A 21,652-nucleotide genomic window follows, 5' to 3' on the forward strand; every position below is an offset into this window, starting at 1 on the left:
CTCGGGGTGTTCATATGAGCAGTATTGGACTAGGAATAACGTCCCAGTGGCCACGGTATTCACACGAGGCGTTGGTTCGATTATGAATCAACGATAGTTTAACGTTCAATGTTTGCTGACGTTGAATTGGTGGTGTTTTTGGATATTGTGCCTATTCCCTACCTACTTAGTTGAGGCCCGTGTGAAAAACGACCTATGGAAGACCATGTGGCCAAAGTGCCCTTTTGATTTTGACATATTGTCATGTAAACTAATAAATCCAAAAAACTCAGGAAGCTACCTACCTTGAGGCTACCTTGAGGTGCTTCCGGGGCTTAGTGTCCCCGCGGCCCGGTCGTCGACCAGGCCTCCTGGTTGCTGGACTGATCAACCAGACGCGGCTGCTCGCAGCCTGACGTATGAGTCACAGCCTGGTTGATCAGGTATCCTTTGGAGGTGCTTATCCAGTTCTCTCTTGAACACTGTGAGGGGTTTGCCCGTTATGCCCCTTATGTGTAGTGGAAGCGTGTTGAACAGTCTTGGGCCTCTGATGTTGATAGAGTTCTCTCTCAGAGTACCTGTTGCACCTCTGCTTTTCAACGGGGGTATTCTGCACATTCTGCCATGTCTTCTGGTCTCATGTGGTGTTATTTCTGTGTGCAGGTTTGGGACCAGCCCCTCAATTATTTTCCACGTGTAAATTATTATGTATCTCTCCCGCCTGCGCTCAAGGGAGTACAGATTTAGGCTCTTTAGTCGGTCCCAGTAATTTAGATGTTTTACTGAGTGGATTCTAGCAGTAAAGGATCTCTGCACGCTCTCTAGGTCAGCAATTTCTCCAGCTTTGAAAGGGGCTGTCATTGTGCAGCAGTACTCCACTCTAGAGAGCACAAGCGTTTTGAAAAGTATCATCATCGGTATAGCATCTCTAGTGTGAAAAGTTCTTGTTATCCAACCTGTCATTTTTCTTGCAGTTGTGACGGCTACTTTATTGTGTTCTTTAAAGGTAAGGTCTTCCGACATGAGTACACCCAGATCCTTTACATTGCCTTTTCGTTCTATGTTATGATTTGCCTGAGTTTTGTACGTGGTTTCTGTTTTTATATTTTCAATTTTTCCGTAACGCATGAGCTGGAACTTATCCTCGTTAAACACCATATTATTTTTTGTAGCCCATAGAAAGACCTGATCTACATCTGATTGGAGGTTTGCCGTGTCCTCTATGTTGCCAACTCTCATGAAAATCCTAGTGTCATCTGCAAAAGATGATACAGTGCTATAGGTTGTGTTCTGGTCTATGTCCGATATGAGGATGAGAAAAAGTACTGGAGCAAGCACAGTACCCTGGGGGACTGAGCTCTTCACGGTTGATGGGCGGGATTTTATTTTGTTGACTGTTACACATTGGGTTCTGTTAGTCAGGAAATTGTAGATCCATCTGCCTATTTTCCCGGTAATTCCTTTTGAACGCATTTTATGTGCAATAACACCATGGTCACATTTATCAAAAGCTTTTGCGAAATCTGTGTAAATTACATCAGCGTTTTGTTTGTCTTCCATAGCATCTAATGCCATGTCATAGTGGTCCAGCAACTGCGACAGGCAAGAGCGCCCTGTTCTGAAACCATGTTGTCCAGGGTTATGGAGATGCTGTGATTCCATGTATTTTGTGATCTTGCTTCTTAGCACTCTCTCAAAAATTTTTATGATGTGCGATGATAGTGCTATCGGTCTGTAATTTTTTGCCTCTGCCTTATTTCCTCCTTTATGGAGTGGTGCTATCTCTGCTATGGAGTGGTGCTATCTCTGCAGAAGAGGAAGATTGTATCTAACGAATTGTGAGAGAACAACTGAGTACCTGTAGGTAAGGGGGCCTGACAGCTGAGTGGAGTGAGCTTTGTATTCGTAGTCCTGACGTTCCAGATTCGATCTGCGGTGGAGGCGGAAACAAATGGGCAGAGTTTCTTTCACCCTGATGCACCTGTTCATTTACCAGTAAATAGGTACCTGGGAGTTAGACAGCTGCTACGGGTGGCTTCCTGGAGGTGCGTAACAAAAAGGAGGCCTGGTCGAGGACCGGGCCGCGGGGATGTTAATCTCCGAAATCATCTCAAGATAACCTCAAGTAGATTGGTTATATGTAACATACATACGGGCATCAACAGCGTAAGATATGCTTGGAGCGGCGTCCTGAGAGTGTGTAAGGTGAAGAAGACTTTTATTCTCATTCAATTATCGTGAAAGAAAATTTTCTCTTACATAAATACGAATATGAACATTACCATCACGTTATTGTGAATTCTTTGTGCATTTGAACAGAAGCATTGCAGGCAGAACACCTGGACCACAGGAGATGAGTAGGTGAGTGAGTGTGTGAGTAGGTGAGTTACTAGGTGAGTTCAGCCAGAGAGCATGCCGGCATTGAGGGAAACGCTGACTTGCCTTCAGTGGAAGCCTCCGGACTACTTGAAGATTGAGTTGAATCCCAGGATTTATTACCGTTAGCATGCCTTGGTTAGGCAATCTTGAAAGAAAATAAAACAGTATCCTTAATACTACTATAACAGTAGTATCCTTAATACTACTAAAACAGTAGTATCCTTAATACTACTAAAACAGTAGTATCCTTAATACTACTAAAACAGTAGTGCCCATATACTAATATTACAGACAGTAATATTAGTATGATACACTCGTGAAAGGAAGAGAGAGCATCTTAAATATCAATAAATATGGAGATAAAGGAAAATTGTGAAAGTGGGGATTCTGGTCTGGAGTTGACCTGTACTAATTTCAACTCTCACCACTGTGTGATGCAACCATCCCTGCATCTTCTGCAATACGGCCATTGGAATAGGAATAGATTTGTCCAAACACCTTCTCATTCGGTGCAAAATCAACCTCTGGTCGAGAACGCACGTCTGCACAGGATTCAGAAAAAATATAGAATTTTCTTTTCGTTGTGTGATATTGACTGAGGAATCAATTGAACCTGTAATTAGAAAGTAGAGATCTGTCTCCCTCTAAAAGTCTGATGCTACATTAACGACCCTGTGTACTCTGTTAATTGAGTCATTACACAGCAAATTTCTCAGCTGGCCCTGGTCATTTTTTTAACCTAATTTTATTAAACCAGGCGAGTGTGTGACGATTATTTTAGAAATAATGTATTTTACTCCTGATACATCACTGGTGTAGTACTCGAAGCGCCTCAGGGAGCGGTGCTTACTGTACCTAGGGATCTGAACTCGGGGTTATCTTGAGGTTATCTTGAGATGATTTCGGGGCTTTAGTGTCCCCGCGGCCCGGTCTTCGACCAGGCCTCCACCCCCAGGAAGCAGCCCGTGACAGCTGACTAACTCCCAGGTACCTATTTACTGCTAGGTAACAGGGGCATTCAGGGTGAAAGAAACATTGCCCATTTGTTTCTGCCTCGTGCGGGAATCGAACCCGCGCCACAGAATTACGAGTCCTGCGCGCTATCCACCAGGCTACGAGGCGTCCCCTCGTACCTAGTGAGTTTTTCTATAGAGTGCCCCCAAGGGTTCACTCCTAAGAGTACCCTAGGGTTGTGTCCATAGCGGGCCCAGGGTTCTCTCCTCAGGGTGCCCCCAGAATTCTCTCAACCGGGTGCCAGAAGGTTCTCTCTTTAGGGTACCCCAGGGTTCTGTCCTCAGAGTGCCTGTTACAGACTCGTCACACTTGTCAGAGGGTAGAGTGGCAGTTCCAGCGCCATCTATGAGTCCGCACCCGAACTGCCCGGGAATCGTACGTAATATAGACAATGCCATCTGGTGGTGCCTATCTAAACTTGCAAATGGCTAAAGATTCCTGCCTTGGTCAGCCAGAGGGGTCGTTGTGAGTGACCTCTGGTGAGGTGAAGCATCAAGACCAGCGCCACCTAGTGTGTGCTTCAGAGCACAATGTCAACTCACCAGTGGGTTAGTGGTACTTCCTAGTTCACCAGTATCGGCTAGGTCAGTGATGACGTTATTTGTGTCCACAGAGGTGACGTCTGGGGGCAGCGGTACTGGAGAGAGCAGTTCATCGTGGGCAGCCCACGGTCTCCCTACATGGTCCTGGAAACGACCAAGTAAGCCGTTGCCGATGAAGCAGTGTGGTAGCTGCTGGTGCTTTAGTGTTGAAAAGATTGGCGTACCTTTGGGACTGGCTTAGGGGAGAGACTGACGACAGGGAGGTGCCTGTTGAGTAGTGCTGCTAGCTGGTCGCTCGAGACTGCTGCCAGGGGATCGCTACCCCTGTATTGGTTTGTGACCCCTCTCAGCGTGTGGCTGAGGTACTCTGCCAGTGAGCTAGCTGGAGAGCGGTTGTTGGGCTACAGGCTCATGAGACTCAGTGGGCTGGCCCACGTACAGGTGAACTCGCAGGTGTTCTTCCCACTAAGGTTGGATACGCTACTGGACAGTGAAGAAACACTGGGGATTGATGAACTCTGTACGTGAGCACGTTTGATATCCTGAGCGAAAGGATTGTACATAGGTGTAGTAATAGCCTATCTGTTCCTTATATATTATTTATGGTGACAGTGTACATATTGTGAAGGTGTTCCCCCCCCCTGATATTTCTCCCACGCCAGCTGTAAGAGTCATATCTACTTTACCCGAACGTTCTCTGCGTTCCAGGGAACAATTTAACATATGTGGGAGCAAGAGGTGTTCTCGCGTTGGCGAGAAATTAACGAAAGAAGAGTGTTTTGGCTAGTGGTTTAGGCCCTTTTGGACGCCAAGATGGCGCTGGCCCCCTACGTTTTCCCGCCAAGATATTATGACGTCAGTGGCACCAGATTGGTCAAGAACGGTGACGTGGTACAGGGAGCCAATGAGAAACGCCCCTGGTAAGTGTGACGTCACGAGTGGAAGGGGGGTCCAGGCGCACCCTGTGGTGCTAAGGAGTTAGATATGACACGTCGTCAAGGGCGGACGTGCTATAGGGGGGTCTTGTAAGTCTGACAGTTTTCGCCCCTCTCCGGTGGACATACGCATCACCAGTGGTCTACAAGCATCCTATGAGGTCTTCCTGAACTCCGTGAAGCGGACAGAAGAAGGAATTGACGGGAAACAAGCAACAAGTGCTCCAGTGACAGGTGCTTAGCAAGAGTGGAGCCTGGGCAGTGACGTCAGGGACGACTGTACAGTTTCACCAGTCGGGTGATGACGTAGCGGCTGGACCTTGACGCAATGCGCAATGGTTATGGAACGATCCCAAACAATCCACAAGGTGGAAGAAACCCATCAGATTCAACAAAGCCATCCAGTCATTAACAATAATTCAACACAATGTTCTATGCTGGACTCCGCACAGAGCATTGGAACTCAGCAACTTGTACAGAGAAATAGACCCTGATATAATACTCATTAACAGCCATGGAAAAAAGAACAGCGAGAAGATCAAGATCTTCAATTACAAAATTTACCAGGTCAACAGAGCTGACCAGGCCAACGATGGAGCGGCAATTGCCGTTAAAAGAAATATTCCTCACAAAATTCTAGATAACTTCCAGGAAAATTTCCTGGCAATTGAACTCCAAACTACGAAAGGTATAATCTTCATAGGAACATGCTACCAACCACCAAGACGTCCTTACCTTCCCCTGGCCGACATCATGAAACTTACCAGAAGGAACAGACCTGCCTACTTTCTGGGTGATCTGAACGCCAAGCACAGAACACTGGGACACGGAAGGAACAACCAAGCAGGAGAAGCCATCCACAATATGATAAGGTACGGAAATCTAACCCACCTGGGCCCAGACTTGCCAACTTACGTCAGACAAGGTCACAGTGGTAAACCAGACATAATACTGTCAAACAACCACCACTTCCTAAACACCCACATAGAAAGGGGCCCTGTGAGCACACGCGACCACCTACCAATAATAATGACACTATCAACTAACACCATTCAGAAACCCTCACCACCAAGACTTCAATACACTAAAACTGATTGGGAGGCGTTCAAAAGCAGTACACAGGAAATCAGTGTCACAGATTTTAATGGAAAGGAAACATCATGCATAAACGCAGAGTTAAATACATGGATTAGCACCATAGAAAAATGCATGACTGATCACATTCCCGTAGCTCACCACATAACGCTCCCACACCCCCCAGCCTCTGAGGCGCTCAAGACACTGCAAACCAGATATAACAACCTTCTACAACTCATAACACAACACGGGTGGACGGATGAGCGCAAAAGACTACAAAGGGAACTTCAAGATGAGCTGCAAGATCTGTGCAAAACAGAGTACACCAAACAATGGGATGACCTAATAAGCAATATCCAAGTCGACTACAGAAACCCGGGAAAGTTCTGGAAAAAAGTAAAGACCGTGATGGGAAGCTCTTCTGAGGAAACACCCTACATCATAGACGCCTCAGGAAATAAACTCTATGAGGAGAGAGAACAAGAACAGGAATTCAGGAAGTTCTGGGAAAAAATATTCAGGATAAACCCGGAAGAAAATTTAAATTTTTGCCCAATTAATGAAAGGGAAATTACAACTCAAGTCGATAACAGAGCTGCAGCACTACTCCCGACGCAAACAATAGACCTTAACAACATACGCGATGACTGCCACCTTATGAAACACATAACCATTGCAGAGGTCCATAAAACAATTATGGGTTTCAAGAACAAGGCGCCGGGCAACAGCAAAATAAATAAGATGGTATTATCCAACCTACCAGTGATTGCACTCCATCTATACACATGTATCTTAAATGCAGCTCTTGCATCTGGACTATTCCCCACATACTTCAAGAATGCCACAATAAGATTAATCCCCAAGCCAGGTAAACCCCCAACCCAAACTGAAAACTACAGGCCAATTTCCCTCCTCGACGTACCAGGTAAAATATTCGAAAAAATTATCAATCAGAGACTGGTGAAGTACATGGAAGAGGAAGGGAAGTATAACACCAGGCAGCATGGGTTTAGAAACCGCAGAGGGGCCCATACAGCTATAGCCCTGATCTACGAGCATATAGCCAACGCAGTGTCGAAAAAAGATCAGTGTAATATAGTGCTTAGGGACGTCTCGAAAGCCTTCGACAAAGTGTGGCACACAGGCCTAAAATATAAAATATCTGAACTAGGGCTTCCTGAGATATTTACTGCTACTCTCTGCAGCTTTATAGACAATAGAACTGCTAGGCTTAATATCGGCAGCTACTTGGGTGACGTAATAGAACTGAAAAGTGGAGTACCACAAGGAAGCTGCCTCTCCCCCACTCTATTCAACATATATACAGCTGACCTACCCCAACCCCAACATGGAGAATATATCACATAAGCTGATGATGTTACCCAAATAATATGCCAACCGGGCCCATCAAAGCCGCTGCTAGCCGACAAGACCAAGGCAGCAATTGAACTCATAAACAACTTTGAGAAGCAATGGAAAATTAGCACCAACAAACAAAAGTTCCAAATAATACACATTGCGAAAAGAAACCCGGACCCCATTATCCTTGATAACCAGCCGATCCAATTTGCGGAGGTAGGCAGAATACTGGGACTTATGATAAACACATAATAGGGATACAAATTCATGTAAGGGACCGACTAAACAAAGCCAAATCAGCATTAGGAAAACTGAGAAGATTCCGAAGCCTCAGTACTAACATTCAGATCCACCTATATAAGGCTCTAGTTCGGCCGCATCTAGAATATCCCCCAGTACCACTACACACCATAAAGAAAACTAACATGCAGAAACTGCAAGCAGTACAAAATAAGGCGCTAAGGAGAGCAGCAAAACACCGTCCACCATATGATCAGACAATCCAGGAGCTCCACGAACTCCTGAACATACAGCCACTAAACATCAGACTGCAGCACCAAGCCATCAGGGTATGGAACACCATCGAAATGTTAGAGGACCCAATGTTTGAAAGATTACTCCAAGATGAGACGCCCCGCTCCCACAGCTGGTGGCCCAAGAGCCTCGATTCTCTGGACGAAAACCCCGCCCCACAGTATATAATCCCCAGATGAGTTATATATGTATATATATGAACAGTTCATATTTGTGTATGTATGAACAACTCGATAAATAATATGTTGTATGACAACTCGATAAATAATAATAATAAAATAAAGAGCCTTAAACAGAATAACATGTGTGGAAGCATCAGAGTGTGTATATATGAATGCTACACAGTATTCATCTATAGACATCCATATATGGTGAAACACATGTGAATAACCTCTCACACACTCACAGCTCCCTGACAAGAGGGAGCCAGCTTAGCTTAGCTGCCAACACCCACACATCGTGTCAGCAAGGCGGACAGCCCTCCTGCTTTCATACCTCTCACTGTATTTCCCACTTCTATACTTCCCTTCACCTATGCCTCTCCTTCCTCTTTACTCAAAAAAAAAAAAAAAAAAAAAGATGAACAATCCAGCGGGGTTTCTTCCTATTGGGGAGTGTTGTACATGCTGCTATGGCGATATGTCCACTCACAGGTTGAGTGCCGTTGCCCAATAAACTCGCCCCTCGGGGCAAAATTAAAAAAAATTAATGTTACAGGCTGGAAACCTTCCCATATAACATACCATAAAAGAAGGCGATTAATTCTCGAGAAAGATTGAGAGATATCCTGATATCTCTGGACAGTAGACATGAGCAGGGTAGATATCATTTAGTCACTGAAGATAACAGGTTAGATAGCATAAATCCGGGGAATCTCAGCCGAAGGTCCGCTGAGAAATAGTCAGAAGGCAGCAATTTCAACCTCGTGCAGCAACACAGACAAAATGAGACACTTTCTCCTGGCGGTATATTAAATAATGGAGCCCCAGAGGCCGTGAAGACCAGCGGTGAGGCCACAGTGCACCTGCTGGCGCTCATGATAAACAACGGGAAGTCTTCCGGCGCCGGCGACCGTCACTAGCACTTATTGCTTGCAGGAAAGCACAGTTAAATACACTCAAACACCCACATAATATATAGTTAGGAACATACGACCATGTGAATAGAAGAAATTGCAGAAGGTAAGGTAATTATTAGGGGAGAACACTAAGCCATCACGACTATATAGCACTTGGAAGGGGTCAGGATAACGACTTAGGATAGGAGGAAATTGCCGAAGTGCTACTGCTTCACATGAGCTTTATTTAAATAAAATACAATTTTAAAAGGTACTGTCTAACCTTCGCTTGAGACAAAGAAAAGATCACAAGCCTGTTATATTTCCCGTTCGTTCGTCTCATCAACCAACACGTTACTATTTTCATCCAGTCTTTTATGATGAATAGGGAAATCTTCTCCTATTCATATCCTTTCTGTTAGAATATGTAGACTCGCCTCTCATCCTTCACTTCAGGTAGCACGAAAGCTGAAATAGTCCGAATGTTTACTACACAGCTGCCTCCAGAATTAAAGGTTCCGAGGTATGAGGGAATCCGCAGAAATATTCCAATAAACGACGGAAGTGGACAAATGTGACAGAGTGGACATGATTACGATATACAACATTATTAAAGGTATTAGCAGCACACAAAACAAAACTCTTAAGAGTAGCAAGAGAACTGGGTGGAGGTTGTTGATCTTAAATATATACTCAGATAACAACAAAAGTAATATGAAATAACTGTTTTGGAGTTATAGGGTCCCTGTAGTACAATTAGGTTAATTCTCGACTCACAATCGAGAATATAGGGTTCGATCCCGGGCTGAACAGAAGTGGTTGGGGGGATTTCCTATCACTAATGCACCTGTTCACCTAACAGTAAATAGGTACCCAGGAGTTAGTCAGCTTGTTGTGGGGCTGCATCTTGGGGGAGGGTCAGTAATTGGACCATAGGGAAGACCTTGATATATAAGCCCAACATGTATATATACACTGACTGCCTATCCCCTGACACCGTGAGTTCAAATGGCAAACGTCTAAAGCCAGCCAGACCCAGGAGCTGATACTCGACCACCTGTCTTTTTATTGGGCTCCCCCCCCCTACAATGTGGTAATAAATATCAAATTCACATAAAGGAATAACAGTTTGGTTCACTCGAATTTTAGTTTGTCCCTCTCCCTTGCGACCGGTCGTCAGGAAGGACAATAAAGACATGGCAAAGCGTCACATGAAGGGGGTGGAAGAAGCAGATATGGAAACATAAACCACAAAAAAATATTGAACTGCAGAATATCCGAAGACCATTAGGAGTGGACAGCATGATATGAGAATACATTAAACTGCATTCAAACCCATTCATATTTCCACTTTAACTATCCTGCAATCTCACGCTCCCAGGCCGATATCACCAGCATGATGCGAGAGGCTGTTATGTGTTCAGTCCAACAACTTGAGCCGGACGGAAGAGCGACTGTATCGCTTCTTGCAGGGCGGCGTTCAATCCCCGACCTTCCAAGTGGTTGGGCACCATTACTTAATTTACTTCGTCCAATCCAAAATTATTATTTTCATTCTATGCATGTGGGGTATAGTTGTAAAAATTTAGTACTTCATCCTGATAATTATCTATCGATGAATACTGAATGAAGGGATGCTGCTGACATCTCCAGTATGGAGAGTCTCTAATGTGTACAGCATGAAGGGATGCTGCTGACGTCTCCAGCATGGAGAGTCTCTAATGTGTACAGCATGAAGGGATGCTGCTGACGTCTCCAGTATGGAGAGTCTCTAATGTGTACAGCATGAAGGGATGCTGCTGACATCTCCAGCATGGAGAGTCTCTAATGTGTACAGCATGATGGGATGCTGCTGACGTCTCCAGCATGGAGAGACTCTACTCTGTCTCAGCATGAAGGGATGTACAGCATGAAGGGATGTACAGCTCTACAGGGATGTACAGTACAAGGGATGTACTCTCTGTACAGCATGAAGGGATGCTGCTGACATCTCCAGCATGGAGAGTCTCTAATGTGTACAGCATGAAGGGATGCTGCTGTCATCTCCAGCATGGAGAGACTCTAATGTGTACAGCATAAAGGGATGCTGCTGACGTCTCCAGCATGGAGAGTCTCTAATGTGTACAACATGAAGGGATGCTGCTGTCATCTCCAGCATGGAGTCTCTAATGTGTACAGCATGAAGGGATGCTGCTGACAGCTTCATCATGGAGTCTCTAATGTGTACAGCATGAAGGGATGCTGCTGTCATCTCCAGCATGGAGTCTCTAATGTGTACAACATGAAGGGATGCTGCTGACAGCTTCATCATGGAGTCTCTAATGTGTACAGCATGAAGGGATGCTGCTGACAGCTTCATCATGGAGTCTCTAATGTGTACAGCATGAAGGGATGCTGCTGACATCTCCAGCAAGACGCCAGATTTAGGGTCTGCGGAAATCACCCAGAAAATGTCTCAGACGGCTTGTGTACTGGCAGGGAGGAATCGTTCCACCGTTCCTGATGGGTTGCATTAGTAACTATTCACTCTGATAGCGAGCGTCTGAATGGCGGAGAATTATACTGCTGCTTCCTGTTCCAACATTTGCTGGACTGTGGCAACTTTTATGCCTTGTCGAACCCTGATAGTATTTTCCGATATCTGGGAACCACTGCTGTCGTCGTATTGAGTTTTGTGTTAGATTTCCGGGATAGTTTCAGCCCATTGTAACATATTGGTAAACTTGTCACTGTATTACCATCATCGCAGCAAGACTGAAGCTGCCTTCCTGCTAGTCAAAATTATCTCCACAATATTTCGTGCTACGAAGATCCAACAACTATTGGTGAGATTTAATAACTATTGACATTGTTTGAGGGAGGAACGTTTATATTGACATTGTATGAGGGAGGAACGTTTATATTGACATTGTATGAGGGAGGAACGTTTATATTGACATTGTATGACGGAGGAACGTTTATATTGACATTGTATGACGGAGGAACGTTTATATTGACATTTTATGAGGGAGGAACGTTACTATTGACATTGTATGAGGGAGGAACGTTTATATTGACATTGTATGAGGGAGGAACGTTTATATTGACATTGTATGAGGGAGGAACGTTACTATTGACATTGTATGAGGGAGGAACGTTTATATTGACATTGTATGAGGGAGGAACGTTTATATTGACATTGTATGAGGGAGGAACGTTTATATTGACATTGTATGAGGGAGGAACGTTTATATTGACATTGTATGAGGGAGGAACGTTTATATTGACATTGTATGAGGGAGGAACGTTACTATTGACATTGTATGAGGGAGGAACGTTACTATTGACATTGTATGAGGGAGGAACGTTTATATTGACATTGTATGAGGGAGGAACGTTTATATTGACATTGTATGAGGGAGGAACGTTTATATTGACATTGTATGAGGGAGGAACGTTACTATTGACATTGTATGAGGGAGGAACGTTTATATTGACATTGTATGAGGGAGGAACGTTTATATTGACATTGTATGAGGGAGGAACGTTACTATTGACATTGTATGAGGGAGGAACGTTTATATTGACATTGTATGAGGGAGGAACGTTTATATTGACATTGTATGAGGGAGGAACGTTTATATTGACATTGTATGAGGGAGGAACGTTTATATTGACATTGTATGAGGGAGGAACGTTACTATTGACATTGTATGAGGGAGGAACGTTACTATTGACATTGTATGAGGGAGGAACGTTTATATTGACATTGTATGAGGGAGGAACGTTTATATTGACATTGTATGAGGGAGGAACGTTTATATTGACATTGTATGAGGGAGGAACGTTTATATTGACATTGTATGAGGGAGGAACGTTTATATTGACATTGTATGAGGGAGGAACGTTTATATTGACATTGTATGAGGGAGGAACGTTTATATTGACATTGTATGAGGGAGGAACGTTTATATTGACATTGTATGAGGGAGGAACGTTACTATTGACATTGTATGAGGGAGGAACGTTTATATTGACATTGTATGAGGGAGGAACGTTTATATTGACATTGTATGAGGGAGGAACGTTACTATTGACATTGTATGAGGGAGGAACGTTACTATTGACATTGTATGAGGGAGGAACGTTTATATTGACATTGTATGAGGGAGGAACGTTTATATTGACATTGTATGAGGGAGGAACGTTTATATTGACATTGTATGAGGGAGGAACGTTTATATTGACATTGTATGAGGGAGGAACGTTTATATTGACATTGTATGAGGGAGGAACGTTTATATTGACATTGTATGAGGGAGGAACGTTTATATTGACATTGTATGAGGGAGGAACGTTTATATTGACATTGTATGAGGGAGGAACGTTTATATTGACATTGTATGAGGGAGGAACGTTTATATTGACATTGTATGAGGGAGGAACGTTTGGTGACCAGACCACACACCAGAAACTGTCCGTCCTGGGCCATTATCAAGTGGTGTAACAGTCCGGCACTTCAAGCAGGAATATCTATTTTTTTTCTTGAAGACAAATTATATTCTAACAATACTTCTTTTGCCTGCTGGGAGGGGACTGAATAGCATTGGATCTCTGACGTTCATACAATGCTCTCTGGTTGTTCCCATGGCATCCAACTACTTGGGGTGGACGGAAGAGCGACGGTATCGCTTCATTCAAGTCGGCGTTCAATTCCCGACCGTCCAAATGGTTGGGCACCATTCCTTTACCCCGTTCACTCCCAAATCCTTATCCTGATTGAGTAATTGATGAATATTAGGCCACCCAAGAGTTGCACGGGCATGAATAGCCCGTAACTTATCCTGACCACTTCCAAGTGCTATATAGTCGTAAAGGTTTCGAGCTTTCCCCTGATAGTTCTCCTCACTTTCTCACTCTTTGAAAAACTTTATGTGTTATTTTAGTGCGGTCTAAAGCTTTTAGCCAGTGCTTTGCTATCTCCCTGTTGCAGGTGAGCTACATCTACTGAATCTATATCTACTGAGCCATATATCTATCACAAATGAGTATGTGATAGATATAATTGCCATAATTGCCTTACCTTACCTCACGTGTTTCTGGTATCTCTCCTATATCCAAGATATTTATTGTCTATGTTACACTGAGCCTACTGGTACTTTACATTTATTTTTAAATATGGGATTCCAAGAGTCAGACCCCGGGGCTGAGGGAGGGAATTGTCAGGGGAAAACGTAGTAGTCACTATGTAGTCATCATGACTACATAGCAACCCCGGGGTTAAGTTCCTGGACGTGTTGTCAATTCCCTTTTCAAAATCAGCTCTGCTCGAGTTAACATGAGCCAAGGGTTCGGATATCGTTGTTGTGGAGTTAGTTAGGGGCGTCGACGATAGAGGGATTGGATGCGCCTTGGCATACCCGAGGAGAGTTAACCACGAAGCCTAATGGCGAAATGAATGACGCCTATAGGCGGAAACATATGTGCTTGGCGGCCAATAAACACACAGATGGGCAGATGATTGGGCATCAGTCGCTTTCAATCTGATAAAAGTTACGAATTGAAAGCGGTTGATTAAACTGAAGAGAGTTACTGAGGGAACCCGCATTCACCTCACTGGAAGAGAGAGAATAAGAAGTTGAAATGAAACTGTTCAAACTGCAGAGAGGAATTGATAGATTTGTCAAGGAGATTGAAACATCAAGAAGGGGTGAGGTAGGTTAGGTTAGAAACCCATCCCCCTGCCACACCCTGTCACAAAGACTATCCCCCTGCCACACCCTGTCACAAAGATTATCCCCCTGCCACACCCTGCCACTAAGACCGTCCCCCTGCCACTAAGACCGTCCCCCTGCCACACCCTGCCACTAAGACCGTCCCCTGCCACACCCTGCCACTAAGACCGTCCCCCTGCCACACCCTGCCACTAAGACCGTCCCCCTGCCACTAAGACCGTCCCCCTGCCACACCCTGCCACACCCTGCCACTAAGACCGTCCCCCTGCCACTAAGACCGTCCCCCTGCCACACCCTGCCACTAAGACCGTCCCCCTGCCACACCCTGCCACTAAGACCGTTCCCCTGCCACTAAGACCGTCCCCCTGCCACACCCTGCCACTAAGACCGTCCCCCTGCCACACCCTGCCACTAAGACCGTCCCCTTGCCACACCCTGCCACTAAGACCGTCCCCCTGCCACACCTTGCCACACCCTGCCACTAAAACCGTCCCCCTGCCACTAAGACCGTCCCCCTGCCACACCCTGCCACTAAGACCGTCCCCCTGCCACTAAGACCGTCCCCCTGCCACACCCTGCCACACCCTGCCACTAAGACCGTCCCCCTGCCACTAAGACCGTCCCCCTGCCACACCCTGCCACATAGGCAATATCCTATTAATTACAAAGAGCACAAAGCATACATAATTAAATAGTAATGAGTGACAATGAATATGACGATGAGTTCTACGCCGTCACCAGACCCAAGGGATAGTCTGGATCACTCCCACTTCCAACACACAGCTCATGTATCATGTATCCTCCTTCAACATCATATACATTGCCTCCCAGCAAACACAATACGTAACTACAGCGTTATTTTAACTAGTGTTACTTAGGTGCTACTTTGTAAGAAAGTAATAATACCGTCGGGTGTTTATGTTACTTGCCGGCTATGGCTCTCTGTGTGAGAGGAATTACTCAATATAAGACTCTTAGGGGAACCCGTTTGGTCGATAATGTTCTATTGCGAAATTGACCAGGATGGTGTGGTCCATTGCGGTGTGTTTCTGTGGTGTAACACCAGACCCGTAGCCAGTGTTGGGAGACGTGGACCATAGCCAGTGTTGGGAAGACTTCTAGGTAAGTGTTGGAGACGAATGTTGTCACTGTTCACGACCACACCACAATTGCCCCTCACTGACACCCACCATAGATGCGTTGATGAACCTAATTGAAACATCTTTTTTATTATTATTAATAAACTTAGGTATACACAGCAATGTGCTCCTACCCTACCCTATAATACGCTGTGTTTCATTAAATAATGAAAGATTACAAAGTTCAGATAAAAAAACTAGCTATAAGTTCATCTAATATCCCCATCTCACAGGATAGTTAGTAATACATAGAATCATGAGAGCACATGAAATGCAAGGCTCCACTGGCAAAATCTGGGTACAGCACACGAATATCTTCCAATATTCGTGAGTATATGAAGTAATTACAGAGCTTGAAGTACCTCATTCCATTTGGTCTGAAGTCACTGATAACAGGATAATCACAGATATAGTGTTCGAGAGTATGTCCCAGCTCTTGTTCACCTAGTTTACAGTTGAAATGTTCAACACTGAGGGATTCATTACCTGCAGCCACCTGCCAAAGATATCGATATCCTATCCTAATTCCGGCAATTACAATGTCACACTGGATGTTTTATGCTGCCCGTACATATAGTTTTCGGTTCTAAACATGTCTCAGCTCTTTTCGAACCATCTTATATTCGAAAATATATCAGTCCACTCTCCTCTTCACGACGTCTAACGTAAGGAAAGATCTCACTTTCCAGTCTCCAGTCTCCTCTACACGACGTCCAAAGTAGTTGAAATACTTTTGCAGGACAACCGAAAACTGATTACCTTTAGTTTCAGTTTGCTGCTAAAAGTGAACTACTGAACTGAAAACTGCGACTGCTAAAAAATTAGGTCCCCGTGGTGTAGTGGTTAAGACACTCGTCTACTGTTTATCCAGGGTTCGTATCCTGGCCGGGGACTTACTGGGCGTCAATCCTTAACTGTAGCCTCTGTTTATCCAACAGTAAAATGGGTACCTGGTTGTTAAACGATTTGGCGGGTCGTATTCCACGGAACATAGGATTAAGGACTTGCCCGAAACGCTACGCATGATAATGGCTGTACAAGAATGTAAGAACTCTTGTTTATATTAAAATAAAATACAAAAACAGATTTATGATTCATGTCAATTCCACGTCATAAACAGTTATGCTCAGATCTTCCTCTATAAGGTGTCCTTTGTTCACTGAAGAATAACATATTTAAAGGTGTTTGTGGGTAAGGTTGTGTCATTATTTGGTAGAGACGCAACAATTGGTAGAGACGCAACAATTGGTAGGGACGCAACAATTGGTAGGGACGCAACAATTGGTAGGGACGCAACAATTGGTAGAGACGCAACAATTGGTAGAGACGCAACAATTGGTAGGGACGCAACAATTGGTAGAGACGCAACAATTGGTAGGGACGCAACAATTGGTAGGGACGCAACAATTGGTAGAGACGCAACAATTGGTAGAGACGCAACAATTGGTAGGGACGCAACAATTGGTAGGGACGCAACATTTGGTAGAGACGCAACAATTGGTAGAGACGCAACAACTAGTAGAGACGCAAAGTTTTAAAGCTTAGCAAACTGAAGCTCCCGAGATGTGAAACTAAGCGTAATCAGTTTTCGGATGTCCTGCAAAAGTGTTTCAACTACTTTGGACGTCGTGTAGAGGAGACTGGACACTGGAAAGTGACACCTTTCCTTACGTTTGACGTTGTGAAGATGAGAGTGAATACTGGAAAGTGACACCTTTCCTCACGTTTGACGTCGTGACGAGGAGAGTGAACACTGGAAAGTGACACCTTTCCTCACGTTTGACGTCGTGAAGAGGAGAGGGAACACTGGAAAGTGACACCTTTCCTCACGTTTGACGTTGTGAAGATGAGAGTGAATACTGGAAAGTGACACCTTTCCTCACGTTTGACGTCGTGACGAGGAGAGTGAACACTGGAAAGTGACACCTTTCCTCACGTTTGACGTCGTGAAGAGGAGAGGGAACACTGGAAAGTGACACCTTTCCTCACGTTTGACGTCGTGAAGATGAGAGCGAACACTGGAAAGTGACACCTTTCCTTACGTTTGACGTCGTGAAGATGAGAGTGAACACTGGAAAGTGACACCTTTCCTTACGTTTGACGTCGTGAAGAGGAGAGGGAACACTGGAAAGTGACACCTTTCCTCACGTTTGACGTCGTGAAGATGAGAGTGAACACTGGAAAGTGACACCTTTCCTTACGTTTGACGTCGTGAAGATGAGAGTGAATACTGGAAAGTGACACCTTTCCTTACGTTTGACGTCGTGAAGAGGAGACTAGACACTGGAAAGTGACACTTTTCCTTACGATTGACGTCGTGAAGATGAGAGTGAATACTGGAAAGTGACACCTTTCCTTACGTTTGACGTCGTGAAGAGGAGACTGGACACTGGAAAGTGACACCTTTCCTCACGTTTGACGTCGTGAAGAGGAGAGTGAACACTGGAAAGTGACACCTTTCCTTACGTTTGACGTCGTGAAGATGAGACTGGACACTGGAAAGTGACACCTTTCCTTACGTTTGACGTCGTGAAGATGAGAGTGAACACTGAAAAGTGACACCTTTCCTCACGTTTGACGTCGTGAAGAGGAGAGTGAACACTGGAAAGTGACACCTTTCCTTACGTTTGACGTCGTGAAGATGAGACTGGACACTGGAAAGTGACACCTTTCCTTACGTTTGACGTCGTGAAGATGAGAGTGAACACTGGAAAGTGACACCTTTCCTCACGTTTGACGTCGTGAAGAGGAGAGTGAACACTTGAAAGTGACACCTTTCCTTACGTTTGACGTCGTGAAGATGAGACTGGACACCTGAAGGCGACATCTCTCTTCCCATGACTCTTATCGGGCTACAAATTTTCCATTGCTTCTGGCGCAAAACATAACATTGTTGACATTAGATAATAATAAATGATGAAACTCGACCAATCAATTATAACGTTTGAGTTTATAATCTTCCTTTTAAAATGGTCTATTGACATGATTATCAGTTTACAATTAGTAAAATAAATATTTTTTTTGGAACTCGGCTCAAGTCTGACGATAATTTCTGGTGTTGTGAGCCCAACCACTTAGGCTGGACGGTAGAGTGAGCTTCATGCAGGACGGCGTTCAATCCCCGACCGTCCAAGTGGTTGTAGAGCCCAGAACCGGTGTAGGAGCCTGTGTAGAGCCCAGAACCGGTGTGGGAGCCTGTGTAGAGCTCAGAACCGGTGTAGGAGCCTGTGTAGAGCCCAGAACCGGTGTGGGAGCCTGTGTAGAGCCCAGAACCGGTGTGGGAGCCTGTGTAGAGCCCAGAACCGGTGTGGGAGCCTGTGTAGAGCCCAGAACCGGTGTGGGAGCCTGTGTAGAGCCCAGAACCGGTGTAGGAGCCTGTGTATAGCCCAGAACCGTTGTAGGAACCTGTGTAGAACCCAGAACTGGTGTTGGAACCTGTGTAGAGCCCAGAACCGGTGTAGGAACCTGTGTAGAGCCCAGAACCGGTGTGGGAGCCTGTGTAGAACCCAGAACCGGTGTTGGAACCTGTGTAGAGCCCAGAACCGGTGTTGGAACCTGTGTAGAGCCCAGAACCGGTGTAGGAACCTGTGTAGAGCCCAGAACCGTTTTAGGAGCCTGTGTAGAGCCCAGAACCGGTGTTGGAACCTGTGTAGAGCCCAGAACCAGTGTGGGAGCCTGTGTAGAGCCCAGAACCGGTGTTGGAACCTGTGTAGAGCCCAGAACCGGTGTAGGAACCTGTGTAGAGCCCAGAACCGGTATTGGAACCTGTGTAGGGTCCAGAACCGGTGTAGGAGCCTGTGTAGAGCCCAGAACCGGTGTGGGAGCCTGTGTAGAGCCCAGAACCGGTGTAGGAGCCTGTGTAGAGCCCAGAACTGGTGTTGGAACCTGTGGAGAGCCCAGAACCGGTGTTGGAACCTGTGTAGAGGCCAGAACCGGTGTGGGAATCTGTGTAGAGCCCAGAACCGGTGTTGGAACCTGTGTAGAGCCCAGAACCGGAGTAGGAACCTGTGTAGAGCCCAGAACCGGTGTAGGAACCTGTGTAGAGCCCAGAACCGTTGTAGGAACCTGTGTAGAGCCCAGAACCGGTGTAGGAACCTGTGTAGAGCCCAGAACCGGTGTTGGAACCTGTGTATGAACCAATGTAGAGCCCAGAACCGGTGTTGGAACCTGTGTAGAGCCCAGAACCGGTGTTGGAACCTGTGTAGAGCCCAGAACCGGTGTTGGAACCTGTGTAGAACCCAGAACCGGTGTTGGAACCTGTGTAGGGCCCAGAACCGGTGTAAGAGCCTGTGTAGAACCCAGAACCAGTGTTGGAACCTGTGTAGAGGCCAGAACCGGTATAGGAAGCTGCGAACCTGTGTAAGTCCCATCATGGCTTCCACAGCGGAGTACACTCCCGCTCTACCAAATATTTTTATTTCTGGTGAAAAGTTTTTCTGCCTCTACCACATCACTTCCAAATACATCCCATTTATTAACTGCCCTTACATTAAAAAAGATACAAATCCGGGGGACGTGAGGTTCAATTCTCGTAGCCTTTCCGCATGACTCTTACCTCTCAGCTGTGGGACTAGTCTGGTGGTTTATCTCTGAATCTTCTCTATCTTTGTCTTGTGTTTAACTAGGTATGGATTCCAGGCTGGAGCTGCATACTCCAGAATCGGTCTGACATAAGTGGTATACAAGGTTCCGAATGATTCCTGACACATATTTCTGAAGGCAATTTTTATGTTGGCCAACCTAGCATATGCCGCTGATGATATCCTTTTGATGTGTGGTTTCTGAGGACAGGTTCGGTGCGATATCAACCTGCAGACCCTTCTCTCTATTTGACTCGTGCAGGATTTCACCTCCCAGATGGTAACTTCTGTTCCGCCTCCTGCTCTCTTCACTTAATTTCATTATTTTACACTTACCTGAGTTAAACTTTAGTGGCCATTTTCTAGACCATTCCATCAGTTTGTCCAAGTCGTATTTTTTAATTTCTGGCCATACCTCTTTTAACACAAGACAAAGTTAGAGAAGATTCAGAAATATGCCGCCAGACTAGTCCCAGAGCTGACAGGTAAGAGTTACGAGGAAAAGCTACGAGAATGTCCCCTGAAAAAATAATTTTGTCAATGTCAGGGTTGTTAATACCAATATGGCCGAGAGGCTAAGGCGCGACTGGCTTAAATCACTTAATAACAGAACAGAGAAAGTGTTTGAGTGATAATTAAATGGAAATAATTAACGATAATTTATTTAATCTTTATTATTTGCAAATGTTACCCTCAGCTAGATATGTCCTTAATCCTCTGAAGCAATGGATTTGGATTCTTCTCCGCCTATGAATTGAAAGAAACTGTACCATCCATTACAGCTACCGGTACAGGACACGTACAGACCAGCGTATTATACAACTGTCTTCTCCCGGTCCGTCACCCTCCACTCACAACCCACTTCACAGTTAATTCAACTCCCTAATCGCCGGTCGTTATATGTAAGGCGGGTTCTTGTAGGGTGGGTGGCAAAAGCCTGGGGCTTGTTTGATAAGTTGTTGACAGAGCTGACTTGTTGAGACAAGTCAAGCTGGTTATGGGAGGCGGGGGGTGGGGGGGTGGGGGGAGAGTGGACTTGTACTGTGTCTAGTTCCTTAAAGGCTGACCTAGTACACCTATGGAGGCTAAACTAGCTGTTATCATACGGGTCACTCCCAAAACCCTTTTAACCTTAATGCCGGCCGGGGGCACGAAGGAGAAGCGGAAGGCAGAAAGTGAGGGAGAAAGAGAGGTAATGAAATAGAAGGAGGGAAAAGTTGGAGTGAAGAGAGAGAGAGAGAGAAAGAGAGAGAGAGAGAGAGAGAGAGACAGAAAGAGAGAGACAGACAGACAGACAGACAGACAGACAGACAGACAGACAGACAGACAGACAGACAGACAGA

General features: G+C 45.3%; 1 protein-coding gene across 1 annotated transcript; it reads right to left on the minus strand.

The window, feature by feature from the left end:
- Window positions 1–16,885: 16,885 nt before the first annotated feature.
- On the minus strand, window positions 16,886–18,568 carry LOC123756233 (hepatitis A virus cellular receptor 1-like). Its single transcript, XM_069336690.1, has 2 exons — window positions 18,514–18,568; window positions 16,886–17,244 (listed from the first exon to the last, which is right to left on the minus strand). The coding sequence occupies exons 1-2, from the start codon at window positions 18,566–18,568 to the stop codon at window positions 16,886–16,888; spliced, it is 414 nt and encodes a 137-aa protein (XP_069192791.1).
- Between the last annotated feature and the right edge of the window lie 3,084 nt (window positions 18,569–21,652).

This window comes from Procambarus clarkii, chromosome 36 (genome assembly GCF_040958095.1).
Source record: "Procambarus clarkii isolate CNS0578487 chromosome 36, FALCON_Pclarkii_2.0, whole genome shotgun sequence".
In the NCBI taxonomy this organism is placed as follows: domain Eukaryota; kingdom Metazoa; phylum Arthropoda; class Malacostraca; order Decapoda; family Cambaridae; genus Procambarus; species Procambarus clarkii.

Coding starts and splice junctions, on each gene's coding strand:
- LOC123756233 (XM_069336690.1), bottom strand. CDS start 18,568: ATGGGAAGAGAGATGTCGCCTTCAGGTGTCCAGTCTCATCTTCACGAC. Junction 17,245..18,513: donor TCATCTTCACGACGTCAAAC/GTAAGGAAAGGT, acceptor CGTCTCTACTAG/TTGTTGCGTCTCTACCAATT.